Here is a 15,261-nt window from a genome sequence, read left to right as displayed (position 1 = left end):
TAGATTCAGATTCACTGTTCTGCTTGATTAGCACAGTTGTATGAAAGACAGTGTGGTGTAAAAGAGAGAGCCAGCCTGGGAACCAGGAAGACCCAGGGTCGAGTCTCATGTGCCTGGCCAGGCTCTTAATCCCTTGGGACTCTCGGCAAAGGAGTCCATACTTGGCCCTAATTGGTGTGTTCCAGAGTGGCCATGCTCTCCATCTGCTCCAAAAAGGGAGGACTTGGAGCCATCCTGACCTTCAATGGTCATCATTTTGTTCTCTAAATGTTTACACATCAGGCCTTCAATAATGCATTCTAGAAATTGGAGAGAAAGAGAAAACTCAATTTCTTCAGCCTATGGTTGGCAGACACCATCTTCCTTCTATTTTGGAAAGTAAGGAAAATATTTGCCTTTATCTGGTGCTGGACATCCCTCAGTGCTCCTAGAAGCTCAGTCATCTGTGGGTTAGTTCTCTCAGGGACCTGGGATGTTGTGCTCTCAAATTCCCTGAAAATTCAAGGTAACTGCTTCTTGTCATTTCTCTGCTCCCTTAACTTTTTCTTTTCAGTCTCTCAGTTAACCATTTTTGAACTTCCGATTATTCTTTTTCCAGAGAAAAGAAAGCAGAGTAAGAGTTGAATGGTCCCAGGTTCCCTTCATTTCCTCTTATCCCATTCTCCTTGAACAATCATTCTGACCTGACCTCTGCTTTTCTTGCATCTATCTAAATGATAAACCATTTTAGCTATATTGACTCCTCATTAGCATTCTTGACATTGTTCTTTGTATTACCCTCTAATTCACTGGTATTCATCCTTTATTAGCTCAGTCTTTTGTCTTTTTTTTTTAAACTTAAGTTGGTTCTGATGCTTTCATCCTGGTTCCTTTGGGTCAGAGATTCTTAACCTAGAATCTGTGAAATTGTCCCCCCCCCCTTAAAAGTGTTTTGATAACTAACTGTATTTCAGAATTATTGGTTTCCTTTGTAATTCTATGTATTTTATTTTATTCCTTTAAAAATCTGATTCTGAGAAGCCTTCTCCAGTCTGCTGAAAGGGCCTGGAACACACAAAGGTTAAGAACCCCTGCTTTGGACCACTGAAGATGCCACCGTCAGAGATTAAGTAGAATTTAGTTGTGATGTGTCATGGCTGAAGACATGTCATCATCGGCCTTATTCTTTTGGTCAAGTAAAGAGACTTGGCAGCTCAGCTGCTGTGGTGAATGTGAGCACATTGGCCATCCTCTCTGGAGGGAGGGGCAAGATGGTGAAATAGGAGCAATATCACTGCAGACCTCACTGAGGGAGGAGCCTTTGAGAAGAAAAAGCTTGCCAGAGAGTTGGATGGAGGAGCTTAGCTGAAAACCACTGAGAGTTAGAAGCTAGAACTGTTCTGCTTCCGCAGCCATCTCTGGAGTGCTCTCTTCTCCAAAGAGATGGAAATGGAATTTCCCCCTTGGGAGTCTCCCCGCTGAAGTATTGTTCAATGTGAGGAATTCCCGATGATGATGCTTGTGAAGATAAAGTTAGGATGAGCCGAGCCTGCCCAGATTCACTCCCTGCATCAGGACAGATGAACTCTTCTAATGCTTTTCATGATCTGAAATTCTTCTGCTCAGGGCCTTTGGGGTTAGGGGGTCTCAGTGGTATCAGAATGGGTTTTGAGCTTCAGTCTTTTCTGCTTCCCCCTTGGGTCAGTTGCTCATTTCCTTTTCTTATGATAGTCCTGGGCAATGTCTCCCGCCTGGGACTCTTGTTGAAGCTTTCTTTAGTAAGACGCTGCAGCCTCTTTTATACTTGTAGGTCTCCCCAGAAGAAATTCATCCTGTGGCCAAAATCATTTTGAATCACTCAGGGCAGCATTTTCAACAAGCAATCCGAAAAGAACAGAGATAACCGATATTGCCTTTCCCCAAAAATATGATCTAGAAGACATCAGTAGCTAACAGTCCTTATACCTAGCTTCTCATCTACAAAATCTTGCAAGATAGTTGAAGATATCCTTAACAAAAGCGTGAGAAGAGAACAGGGAAAACCTTTTGTAGGTTATTATTTTCTGCACTGAACTACATCTTCATAGTCATAGAACTAAGAGGTGGAGAGAAGTTTGAATCCTCTGACTGCTTGTTACTAAAAAAAAAATGATGTCTTAGAACATAATGTAGCCTTGAAGGCCCTCCCTACATATCTCTGAAGCATTTGTTAACATTATACATGACTTGGTGACAAACAACTTTATTTAGCTGTGTGCTTCACATTATTTTTAAATATGGCATAACCCAGGAGCAGATGCTGTCAGCTCAGGTTGGACACGACTGAGAACAGCAGCAGCATCATTAAGCATTTGATAATCCCCTCCCAATTAAGTCAACATAGACTTTAATAATTGGTTACTTTCTTAATGGGGAATACAATGAAAGATATGTTGAAAAATGTGACAGGATTAAAAAATGAGATCATGGGTTTGTAGGTTGTCCTGAAGATCCATGTTTAACTATATGATTATTTTATAAAGGGAGTTAGAAGTCCCTGGATGTAGTTAGTAAGCATTGAATAGCATCACTTTAGAATGTCATCTCACTTACTGAACTTTAGAGAGAATAGTAGTAGTGGAGGATCCTGGGCAAATATGTAGTTGAACAGAACACATTCCCACATTGGCTGTGACCATACATGTGTCTCATTGAGCATCTTAAGTTTGTCTCATTTCTGGCAGGATGGGAGTCACATGCTTTGCCATCAGCCTTCTGAGTCTGTGGTGGTTTCTTATACTGATCAACATTTTTACATGTTTCAAAGATGTTTTTCTTCTTGCCATTGATGTTATTGTATAAATTGTTCTCTGTGTTATCAGGTCATATAAGTCTTTTCCAAGTTTCTCCAAGACTGGCTTTCATTTTGTTTATAGTACAATAACATTCCCTTCTATTCCTATACTATTTGTTCAGTCATCCTCGAAATGATGGTCCCTCCTTTCAAAAGCTTCTAGAAACCCGATGTAAACACTTTTGTCTGTATCAGACTTTAGCTTCTGTCTTTGATCTCTGCGATATCCCACTGAATGGATCCAAAGTTATGCAGTTGAACAGCTTTCACTGGGTGTAGAAATTCCAGGGTGGCTGGATCAGTTCACAGTTGATCTGAACTTTAGAAGAAATCCTGAATGGTGTCTTCTGCTCTTTCAGGGTTCAGGACGTAGCTGGTGTTCTGTATAGACTGATGCCTCGTGTGGGAACGGGACCTTACAAAAAGGCTGCTGGGGTTCATTGGAGCCAGTTTGAGAAGGGCTATGAAGCTCAGACAGAGGAGCTTGTTTTCTCTCTTCAGGTCATTGGAGAGTGATGTGGCTCCAGGAGGAAGTATAGTACAAGGGAAAGAACTGACTCTAGATTATATTGCTCATGATGACAATGCCTGAGTAAATTCTGTTTTCTCAATTTGTAAAACATGGAGGTTAAAGTAGGTGTCCTTGGGGCTGTACTTCTTGCTGTGGATCTCTCATTGTCAGATAATTTTGACATGTGTGAATGGATTGGAGAGAGGTGGGCAGCCCAGTGGAGGCAAAGAATTGAATGGAGAGGATGCTTGTGTTAGAGAAGTCAGGTGAGGAAAATGAGAAAAAGCTCTTTAGTCTGGGCAAGTTAGGGGGTTTTGTGGTGTGTTGAGAAAATTTGTGAGGTGCTGATGGGCCCTGCAGATAGTTATGTCTGGCAGTAGTTGGGGGTACAGACATGAAGCTTAGCTAAAGAAAGTTCTGTGGAAATTATGTAGATTTGGTAGTCATCCTAATAGAGGTGATAGGAATGGATAGAGATCCCTTGGGGAGAGAATGGAGGGAGAAAAGCCATATTTCAAGACTTGCAGATGGTGCAGGGGTGAGGTAGCAACTGTTTAGGATGTTGAGGAGTCGTTAGGGGAGGGGAGAACCTGGTAGGGCAGGAGATTAGAATCTGGGGGGGGAAGGGGCCTCCAGATGGAGCAGATTGGGTTCCATTATGATCTTAGAGCAATTCAAGTGGAGCAACAGGGCAGAAACTGTCGTCAGGAGCAGTGGCAATAAGGTGTGCAAACATGAAAATCATTCTGCTGGGCGTTCTGAGCCCAGAAGTTAATGCTGAGATGCAGTGTGAGTGTGAAAGGAGAGAAATTGGGACCTTTTAAGCTCCTGGCTTAGGATGCTCGGAACCACACCTGGCTCCTGTTGACATTTTCTGTCCCACTTTTCAAGGACCCTAAAATGTAACTGAAACTAGATTGCTTTTGATTCATTTTGAGAACCTCTCGCACTCCAATTCCTTGTTTGCCGGTACCTTTTCCTTCCTCTTGTTAGCATGTGTTTCCTTCCCTGCGAAAATGTCACTATGCCTAGTAGATCCTAAGCTTCTAAAGGGCAAGGTTTACGTATTGCCTGGGGCTGCATTTCCAGTGTAGAATTGGTTATGTGTGCGTGAGAATTAGTTATATGTGTGTTGCTGCCCATTTTGACTCTTGGGGTTTCTCTTGGTGAAATCTATCTTGTAGTCCATGAGAGGCATCTGAATGTAATGTAAAGAGCACACTGGACAGGTAGGTAAAGGACCCAAGTTCAAGTTTTGTTTGGGCATTTTGCTGTCTTTGTGATCTTGGAAAGTCCCAAGATCATTTTCCCAGCCTGAAGTTTCTTAACTGAAAGATGAAAAAGATCGGATTTTATAACTTAAGTATCCTTTCACAGCAGGATCTTTTTATCACTAGGATAATCATGAATCACTTTGGTGAATCACTCCTATCTTATTTCATCTAATTGTGAATTCCATTTCTCATCTCAGGTTAAAATAGTTATCATTCTATTCTATCATAAACTGTCAGTGAATGTTTAGGTGGCATTAGTTTAGAACTGATTTAAAAATCTGGTGGCATATGTGACCTACCAGTTAATGTATCGAATGAATGGTGATGTCACAGGAAGGGTACTTTTTTGGTTACCATGATATTTATCTACTGCTCGTGAACCAGACATTCACCTGGTAATAAGCCTCTGACCCCTTAACTGACCTTTTGTCAGTATGTATGGCCATCACCATTCTTGTGTCACCTCCATGCCACAATGGATATCTTCATGTAACTTTAACTACTGAAATAAAGAAATAGAATCTGTTAACTTAGACTAAAATAATTGAAACTATAATCTTTTTATAGAGTGATCATACTTGCTCATATTTATAACACACTTTGCAATTTACTAAATACCTTTCTGGAAACAGTTTTAATTAAGAGGCAGCTCAGGAGAAATGGCAGAGCAGGAGACCTGAGTCAAGTGTTCTTTCCACTAGGCTTCCCTCGATCAATTTGCATTTGTCAAACAGAGTTGATCAATAAAGCTTATTCTCTGCTCTTATTATCTTGATATGAAACTGGTATTTTTTTGGTTCTCAAGATTTTATTGATAATTCCATACCTTGCTTTTTCAATAATCTAAAAATGAACTCCTAAACTTGCTGATTGGCTATTGCAGTTAATGAATTAAGGGTTTTTAGAGAGGATGAGTTGGTAGGAATATGCCTGTGCACCAAACTGTTGGGGAGTCCAAGCCTCTTTTGATTGTCCAGTTAACTTGTGACTTGTCCTGAAAAAAGACCAAGGTCAGAAGAAACTAACTTCTCCCAGGAAAGGTACAGAATTTCTTTGAAAGTTCTCTTAAGGGCCTCAAGCATAGACAAACAATTTCAGTTTTCTTGAAAGTTTTATCTAGTTTCTTTCCAAATGAAAACTATCTCTAATTTGTTTGTATTTGACTCAGTCATATTTCAAACATAAAATAAAAATTCTACTGTAGTAAACTTAGCCATAGCCAAACAGCTGAAGATTGATTTCAGCTCACTACCTGTGTTCTCATTTTGAATGAAAAAATCTGACTTTTATGTTTCCCCTTGATCCGAATTTGGTCCACTGGAGGAGCAGAATTCTCTTATGTCCCCTGGGAGAGGGCCTTAGATTTTGGAAGGCAGCTACTGCATCTGCCTTTAGTCTTTCTTAGTCCAATGAAATGGTACCAGTACCTTCAACAGTTTCTCAAAGAATGTGGTTTTCTGAGCAGAAAAGGCAGTCCACTGCGGCCACCAGCCTTGTCATGCCAGCCTCATCCATAAGAGACCTTGCATTTAAAGAACTGAACTGAATTTCCCATTTCTTATTATAGCCTATGATCTCATTTTTAATTTAGAGTGTTTTCTAACAGATTAGCTGCCTCACCCTAGATTTGTGTCCTTGAATATCAGTAAATAGACCTTCTTTACCATTCTCTAATCCTTTGATAGTAAGACTGGGAGAGGCTCATACTTATGTTCTCCAAAGTTTACAAATCACTTTACAAATAATGTCTCATTTAACCTTATAGCCATGTGAGGTTGATACTCTATGGAGTTCAGGGTCTGGGGTGTCATTGAAACCTATGGCTTCTCACTACAAATCCAGCCCTGTTGCTCCACTGGACAGTTATGTACTGGAATAGGAAGCAAAGGAGGAAAGGCATTAGAAGGAAGAGACTTAGAAAAGACTTCCTGTCTAACAAGCCAGGAGACAGGTGAGGTGGGAGAGAAAGTCCCTGGAGCTCAGAGATGGTCTTGTTCATGCAACAACCAGGAGATTGGTATCATTGGACTGAAGGGTACATGTTGGGAAGTAAGGTATGAGAAGATTGGAACGGTCAGGAGGGGCTAGCTTATGAAGGACTTTGAAGACCAAATGGCATTTTTGTATTTTCTCCAGAGGTGATAGGAAACCACTGGAGTTGATTGAGTCGTGGGGAGTGTCATGGTTATACATAGGTTTTAGGAAAGTCATTATGGTGACTGAATGAAGGATGGATTAGAGTCAGGAGAGGCATAGGGCAGGCAGGTTATCTCCCCCCCCCCCCCCCCCCCCAGTCTTTCCCCTTCCCCATGGCTATTACAGTAGACCAGATGGTGAAGGCTTACACTAGGGTCTTCAGAGTGTCAGAAGAGAGAAGGGGAATATTCAAGAGATAATGCAAAGGTGACCTCAATAGATCTTAGCACTGTATTGGATATGGGGTTGAAAAAGAATGAAGAATCCAGAGGACTCCTGTATTGTGAAGAACTGAGAGGATAGTGTTGTCCTTCCTTTAAGGGAAAAGAGGAATGAACTCTGTTTTGGACAGAGTGAGTCGGAGTTGTCTACTGAATATCCAGTTTGAGATATCTGAAAGGCAGTTGGAGAGTTTGGAGCAGGAAAGGTAGATTAGAGAATTGTCAGTAGAGAGATGGTCGTGAATGCCATAGTAACTGATGAGATCACCGAGAGAAGTAGTATGGAGGAAGAAGATAAGAGGGACCCAGGACACAATGGGGAACACTGACACCTAGGGTTAGAGGATGTGCTCTGGAGGGGGACCCAGCAGAGGAGCCTGAGAAGAACTGATCAGAGGGAGGAGGAGAAGCAGGTTGAAAACCTAGAGAGAAGAGAGTGTCTGGAAGGAGAGGGTAATCGCCAATGTTCGGGGATGCAGAGTGGATTGGACAGATTGTTAGTCACTGTGGAGATAGTGGTCTTATTGGAACGATAAGATTGGAACCCAGATTTAAGGGGTTGAGAGTCAGAGAACAAGTGGAAGCACCTCTTGTAAACAGCTTTGTGAGGAGGTTAGCCACAAAGGGCAGAAAAAACTTAGGATGGTAGTGGGATACAAGGATCAAGTGAGGATGGAGGAGACATGGACATGTTTGTGGGGATGACCCAGTAGAGAGAGGGGTTGAAAATGAGAGAGAATGGTAGAGGAGGCAGGATGGAGTGGGATGGCTTGAATTTGGTAGAGGGCTTAGCCTTGATGAGAAATAAGGCTGCCTTTTTATGTGGGGTGAGGTGAAAGAAGAGGGGGTAGAAGGCCCTAAGTGAGGGGAGATGAGAAAGAGGAGAGATAAGGGGGCTCATAGTTTATGACTATTTTTCCTTTAAAATAGGAGGTGAAACTCTCAACTGAGGGGATGGGGGGAGGAGGAGCCTTAGATACAAAGGTTTGGAAGAACTACCATAGGGGGAGAATTAGTTTATCAAGGGGAGGACACGAGAACTGTCTGCAGGGTCACAGCCCTTTGATCACTGGATGCTCTGGGGGCTTTGTAAAGCACATCTCCTTGGACAGCGCTCCCCCAAGTAGTGCTGGATCCCCACCATCGTAGCAGTCATAGCACTGGGAGTCAGGGCAGCAAGCATTGATTTAAGTGCCTTAGTCCTGGGGATACAAAAAACACAAGACTGTCCCCGAAACTCCTAGTCTAAGGAGGAGAAAGCATGCACCCCGTATGTACAAGCAAATTAGATGTATTAGAGGGAAGTCAAAATCTGAGGGGGGATTGGCCAAGGCTTTCTAGAGAAGGTGAACCTTGGAGGAAGAAGGGGATAGGGAGGAAGGTAGAGATATTAGTTCCAGGCATAAGAGAATTCCCTGAGAAAATTCCCAGGGAATGGAGATGACCTAGCAGTGTGAGGAGCAGCCAGAAGGCTCTCCCAGAGAGGTTGAATGCATGGAGAGGAGGAGGAAGTAACACCAGCGCAAAAGGGCAAAGGGAAGAGCTGGGGCAGAAAGCATCCAGTTTGACCTCTGCATTTTATAGTTGAGGAAACCCAGGGGCAGGACTGCATCTGTTGTAACAAGAACACCACCACTGATATTGCAGTACCAAAGAGGACCTGAGGCAGCTGGTGGTGCGGAAGCAGGAGAGAAAGCCCTGGGACTGCAGACAATTCATACTGTGTAATTATTTAGCCCCAGAGGAGAGCTGAGAAAACATACTTCTCCTCATTGCGGGTAGAGTGGGGTGGAATAGTGAAGACCCTGTCCAACGCAATTGATTTGCTTTGTTGAACTGCCTTTTTCTCCTCTTCCTTTGTGAGTGGGCTATAAATTTGAAATTAAGGTGATTGATAAAAATAAGGTAAAAGGTGATGATGAAAAGATACTTTTTTTAAAAAAGGAAGATTGTTACTTAATTCTAATCTACCCTGATTTAATTTGATAGCGCTGGTGATTTGCAAAAGCCTTGTTCCAGAAATTATTGACCTTGCCTCTACTCCTGTCACCAATCAGATCTTTTCTCATAAATCAGGGACTGGTTCATCAAAGCCCCTTTAGCCTCTATTCTGGAGCAGATGATTTTTTTCTTACTGAATTAAGTATTTGGTTTTGTAGACTTTGGCATTGCGCTCATTTGGACAAAATGGGCAAATAACTTGAAGTTTAATAAAGATACTAATTTTCTAGGTAACTTAACCTTCCTCAGATACCCAAACTTTTTAAGATTTTTAGCCATTTTCTAGGAAAATATAAAATGTACACTCCCTGCCTTTATAAACAGACACTCCTGAACCCCCGTCCATGCTGTGTCCCCCATTCGTGATTCAGCCCAGGGCCTCTGGCTCAGCCTTGAGTGGCTTTCTCTCCCTTTCTCCCATGATCATGGGTGGGCTCAAGGGTTTTGTCTCTGAAGATGACACTCACTTTGTTCCTCTCCTGGGCTCCAGACCTGCATGGCCCCTTTGCCTTCTGGACATTTGGAACTGGCATCTGCTTCCTTTCTCTCCAGAGGCTTACAGAGCTTCCTCCTCCACTCCAGGCCCTTTTCAACTCTCCCCTGAACTCTTAATTGGTCTCAAGTGCATCTCCAACAGCTGCTGGATTGACCAGACTACCCTCTTATTTGGTCAACTCCAGGGGCTCATTCCCCATGGGATCAGACTTGTATCTCTTTGTTGGTCTTTGACAACCCTTGTGTTGCCACCTGAGCTTCCCTTTCTCCTCCCCAGTTTTTTCAGAGTCCTTCCAGCAGGTACCATCTACAACAAGGGCCGTGTCCTCATTAGGGATGACTAAGGACAGGAACCAACCAGTCTGCCCAGCCTGGGAAACCAGATGACTTTGCCGGTTGAGAGTTGGAGGTGGCAGAGGGCCATAAGGTTCTCTGACTTTGGGCTTCAGAGCAGAAGAGCTCTGTTTCTGGGGCTGACCCATCTTGTTTTGCTGCCTTCAGGGACCAAAGCCAAATTCAAATGCTTGAGGGTTGATGTGATTCCAGGAAGACTCTGTGATAGATAACTGATTAAAATGGCCCTATTTATAATACCATCTGAACAAAGTGTTTCCTTCAATACTAACATTGATCTGGTTCTCAAGATTTATTAGTTGGATTTTGTTTTAAAGTCATAATAAAAGTAGCATTTCTGCTGTCTTCTTTTAATGTCAGAATGTGTTACTTGATGGCTGCAAGGTGATTAATTTGGTGCATTTAATAAAATGACTGATGAAGTCCTTGCCGTTTTTTTACAGTATCTTCTCTTTTTTTTCTGTTCTACAGGGAGTAACCATCCCCAGCCAGAGGCGCTACGTTTATTACTATAGCCACCTATTAAAGCATCATTTGGATTACAGACCAGTGGCCCTGCTGTTTCACAAGATGATGTTTGAAACGATTCCAATGTTCAGTGGTGGAACTTGCAGTAAGAGTTTTTATCTTATTCTCATTTGTTGCAACTTTTTTGCTTCACAGAACTTAGAAAAACACCTAAGTGTTAAAAAGCTTTTACCAAGATGGACCTAAATATAGAAAGGGCCTGTAATTCTGGACTGCCAAGAGAGGGATTTGCCATCATGAGTAGTTAGGGATATCACTTGTATGACTTAAGAGAATTAGGAAAAGGGGTGTGAAAAGGTATTAATCTTTTGTACCTTTTCAGACAACTTGGTGTATACAGAGTTTGAAATAAGGAGAATAGATGTGGAGGGTCAAGAGACCCTTCCTGTGTGAAAACCATAGCTTCCCTGGGCCCCCTTTTGCTTTTAAAAAAGGAGGATGAATGTAGTTGAATGCTGCTTCATCAGAATGTTGTGAGGAAAGAGCTTTGTGACATCATCCAAATGTGAATTATTATTTACCAGATTAAAATCATGGTGGCCAGCTTAGATGGAGCCCTTGAGCATCCTACTAGAGATGGAGGCCCGAGTCCTAGAGTCCAGCCTCAGCTTCTGAGTTGTTTGGGCAGCCAGGCCCAGGCACACCCAGGGAGTGTGGCTTCAATCACTTGCTGTCCTTGAGCCGGGTGCTCCTTCTGCTTCTGGCAAAACTAAGGGAAATCATCTTGCTAGAGCGAGGGCCACCTGTCCTCTTGGAGCTGCTGGGGGCTTGGACTATTGGAGCTCCCCCACAGAACCTCCAAGGTGGGGAGCTGGCCTTCAGAGCTTTCTCTGCTTGTACACAGACTCAGCCTCTGTTTCTCCTTCTCTGCAGCTGTCCTTGTGTCTTGGGTAAAACAGATATACCAATGACAAAAAACTGACTAATATCACAATATCACAACACCAGAAAGCACATTTTTTTCATTTTTTAAGCTTAATTTTTCATTTGGTGGTTTTGGTTTGAATCTTTTTTACTGGCACACCAACCTCCTGGGGTCCACTTTGTTTTGTATTGTGTGCTTTGTGCCGTGGCATTTAAAGCCTGGGTTCCAGTCTTTACTCATCATTTTCATCCTGGGTCTTCATTTCTTCTTCTCTGAAATGAGCAGGTCAGGCCCAGAACCCTCTGCAGTCTCTTGTTTCATGGAGTCCCACAAGCACACTGATGCCCAGCTACTTCCCCAAGGCATCCTTCTTTTCTGGGATCAAGGGAAAACTGAATTGTTTAAGTTCATGATCAGAAATTACTGTTCTGTCTGGGAAGGTGCTAGAAATATTTCATTCTGTCACCACTGAGCGAGTGGCAACTGTGGGGAATGTACACTTGCATGCTGTTGCCTTGGGCAGCTGGGGATTTAAGGCCAAATGGGTGAAAAGTGCGTCGATGCAGCCTTTACTTCTCCACGGGGTAAGTGTGAGTGCTGTGCCACAAATTGTCATGGTTGCTGTGTGAGTTGGCATGCTGAGAGAACTTGGGCTTTCTCAGGAACCTTGGTGCCAGAGAAGCCCAGACCTCAGGACAGGCAGAAAGAAGGGCTACCTGGGAGCATGGTAGAAGATGCAGAGATGAGTGGAGAGAAGCTTGGTGTCGGAGGGAAGCAGCTGGGAGGCCAAAGAATGAGTCCTGAACCTAGGGGGCCTTGACTCCTGACATAAGGAGGATGGGTTTTATTCAGTTGAGGGCTATTGAAAAGGAGGAGGGGCTTGGAGTAGCCTTGGAGCACAGGAGTAGCCTTGGAGGATGGGGCTTGCCTTCCACTTGAGTTGAAAAACCCCATGGAGTTTTACACCCAAGGAAACTGTGGTCATGCTGGTATGTGGTTGGGGCTTATTAGTAATTGTTGGCTGATGGATCTTGCCTCCCACCTGTCTCCTTGGAGAACCAGAAAACCAAGCTCCCTCCGAATCACCTAGCAGACCAGGCTGCCTCCCTTTGGGCTTCCTGGTCTTGTCGCCAGGCCTGCCAAGAGAACTTCTTGTTTTTCATTTGGAGAAGACTGATTTCCAAGTGAGAGTGTTCTAGTAGAGAGAGGCCGACTGGACAGGCAGCTCTGGCGGACTTCTTCATGTCGACAGAAGACGTAGTCGGAGACGCTCGCCTCAGCAGCAGCAGAATTGTTACAACAGGCTGGAAGTTGACTGTGTTTTTATCATTAACATTTTCATTAGTCCTGTTGCTGTGTCCGGATGGATCATGTTTTCTTGTTTGTTTTCATCAAGTGGTATTTGTGCTTCAGCAAGATTGTGTGATTCATAGAGACCTTTAGCTTAGCTATAAAAATTCTAGTTTGGTTTCTTGAGGCTTTTTGCTCACTGTGTGGATTCTATGTTGATTCTGATGAACAGATATTTTCCCCTTTCCTTGTGGCCAGCTAGCCCCTTACCACAAAGTCTTGGCTAATAACACCGTGCCACACAAAGGCTGGGTCCTGCTGGCCCCGTCTCTTGGGGTGCTGCCTCACACTTAGCTCTGAGCTCCTACTCTAAACCTGCCCCTAGACCTGACTTCCCATTCTTCAGGTCCACAAGGGGAGTCGTCCCCGGCCCGGATTGTCAGTTCTTCCATTGTGCTCCGGGCCTCTGCCTGGCAGTAGTTTTACAAAGTCAGAGGCCAACTTCTGTACCTGCTGCAGATGTCCATCCAGCAGGACTGAAGAGAGATGAGGAGACCTCCTCTCCCACTGTCCCTTCCTAGTATCTTGCAATTTCTCCTCCCGATTTCTTCCCCATCCCTTTGGTCTTGAACCCCAGGCTCCCAAAGAAGAGAACCTCATTCTTCAACCCTGTGGAGTTGGACCACCGGGCTGCCCAACCCCAGCTGCCTGACTGTGAGCTATCTCCAGAGTTGGGCCGGTCTCTTCTCTGGAGCACGCCACGCAGATGGCCACCTTCTGCTGGCTCAGCAGTTTATGGTATGATGAGGTCGATCTGGGCAGAGGGTGCTGGGACTGGCAGAATCTGGCTATCAACTCATTCTAGAACCTTCCCCTGTGGTGTTCTAATGGATACTGCCTGTGGGTTGTGGTTGGATCCATGTTGTCTCTCTATTTGAGGAGGAGCTCCTTGAGAAGAGGGGACCCTGGGGAGAAAGGAAAGATGAGAGAAGAGTTCTGGTTTGGGCAAGGTGGTTGTGAGGCACCCAAGTGTCCAGTAGGCAGGTCAGAGTGTGGTGTGATCCTCTGATATTCCAGAGTATCTTGGGGACTTCCCCCTTTTCTCCCCCAGCACGGCCTCCACCCAGTTTCTGGTCCTCACCCTCCACTGCCTGCGCCCCTTCCTTGTCCCCTGAGGATCTCTGAAGACTCCTCGGCCCCCTCCATCCTCCACATACCACCAGCCAGTTGAGAGTTAATTCTCCCGACCTCTTGCCTGGGTGAGCTCGCTGCACAACCACCAGAGCCCATGCCTCAGGAATCACAGCAAGCTAAGGCCCCTTCTTCTAAGCCTCTTCTGGGCTTCCTCGCTGCAATTTCACCATTATTATCACTTCAGTTATTGAGTCCTCATCAGATCTTTCTGTAATGCCTGCAGACGTGGCATCATGGATAGAAAGTGCTTCACAAACTTTGAAGTGCTAAAGAAGTGTCTGTATTTTGCCAGAGCAGCAACCCAAAGCCTTCCTTGCTTTTCTTTCCAGACTTGATTTTTTCCATTCATACTTGGGTTCTCCACAGAATTTGTAAAATGATTTGTTATCCTTTGGGTTCAGTCACACTTAGCACCCTTAGGGTAGCTGAGCAAGGGGAACAATGACCGAAGCCTGGCCTCAGCACCTGCTGCTCCCCCTGCGTCACCCCGGGTTCTCTCCCCTAGAGTTTGCCCAGCCAGCCTTCCCTCCATGGAGTGGCCACGGCCACAGCCACGTAGGTTTCCCGGGCAGAGATCTGAAAGCATCTCCTCTGCTCAGGAAGCTTTGGGGGTCTTCCAAACTCCTAATTGGGGTTTAAAGTCCATTTCTCTCCAAACTATATTTTCTTTTTAAAAAATGAAAACCTTTTTATGCATTTTTTTAAGAAAGATTTTATTTTGAATTTTACAATTTTTTCCCCTTATTCTTGCTTGCCAGTCTATTAGTTCCCTGAGAGGGAAATCATATCCTTAAGGAAGAAAAGTAAAGTATAAGAGATAGCAAAATTACATAATAAGGTAACTTTTTTCCTAAGTTAAAGTGAGAGTCCTTGGTCTTTGTTCAAACTCCACAGTTTTTCTCTGGATACAGATGGGATTCTCCATCAGACAGCCCCAAATTGTTCCTGATAGTTGCACTGATGGAGGAATGAGCCAGTCCATCAAGGTTGCTCATCGCCCCCATGTTGCTGTTAGGGTGTACAGTGTTTTTCTGGTTCTGCTCATCTCACTCAGTCGGCATCGGCTCCTGCAAATTCTTCCATATGCATTATGTTTTTAAAACCAGTCTTTTTTACTTTTCCTCTTCTTCCTCCTCCCAGGGAGCCGTCCTATTTAACAAATAATGTTTTTAAAGACAACAGGAAAAATCAATATAACCAATCAGAACAATGAAAGAAGACTGAACTCATGATTTTGCTCATTGATCTTCTTTCTTCTGCTGAAGGGTGGCATGAGGTGGCATCTTCCTCTGTTTCTTCTCTAGAGCCTGGTTTTTAATTTGTTATTTTGCAGCTTTTTAAAAAAAATTTTTGAGTGTGTGTGTGGGGGGGGGGGGCGGCTGAGGTTGTCCTTGTATGTACTGTTTTCTTGGCTCTGCTGACTTGACTCTGCATCAAGTCATATAGATGGTACAATTCCCACCCAGAGCGTGGACCTGCAGGCAAGCAGCCTGGAGTTCAGATCCAGTCTCAGGCACTGC

General features: G+C 44.0%; 1 protein-coding gene across 1 annotated transcript in view; it reads left to right on the top strand.

The window, feature by feature from the left end:
- The window catches only part of PTEN (phosphatase and tensin homolog), a 71,776-nt gene that overhangs the window by 45,135 nt on the left and 11,380 nt on the right, over positions 1-15,261 (top strand). Inside the window, exon 6 of the mRNA XM_074232249.1 lies at positions 10,336-10,477. Within this exon, the coding sequence (XP_074088350.1) occupies positions 10,336-10,477 (142 nt within the window). The remainder of the gene's footprint in view (positions 1-10,335; positions 10,478-15,261) is intronic.

The sequence above is a fragment of the Macrotis lagotis genome, chromosome 4 (genome assembly GCF_037893015.1).
Source record: "Macrotis lagotis isolate mMagLag1 chromosome 4, bilby.v1.9.chrom.fasta, whole genome shotgun sequence".
Lineage (NCBI taxonomy): Eukaryota > Metazoa > Chordata > Mammalia > Peramelemorphia > Peramelidae > Macrotis > Macrotis lagotis.
The sequence above is the reverse complement of the archived record's forward strand: the minus strand, read 5'-3'. Positions and strand labels throughout refer to the sequence as shown.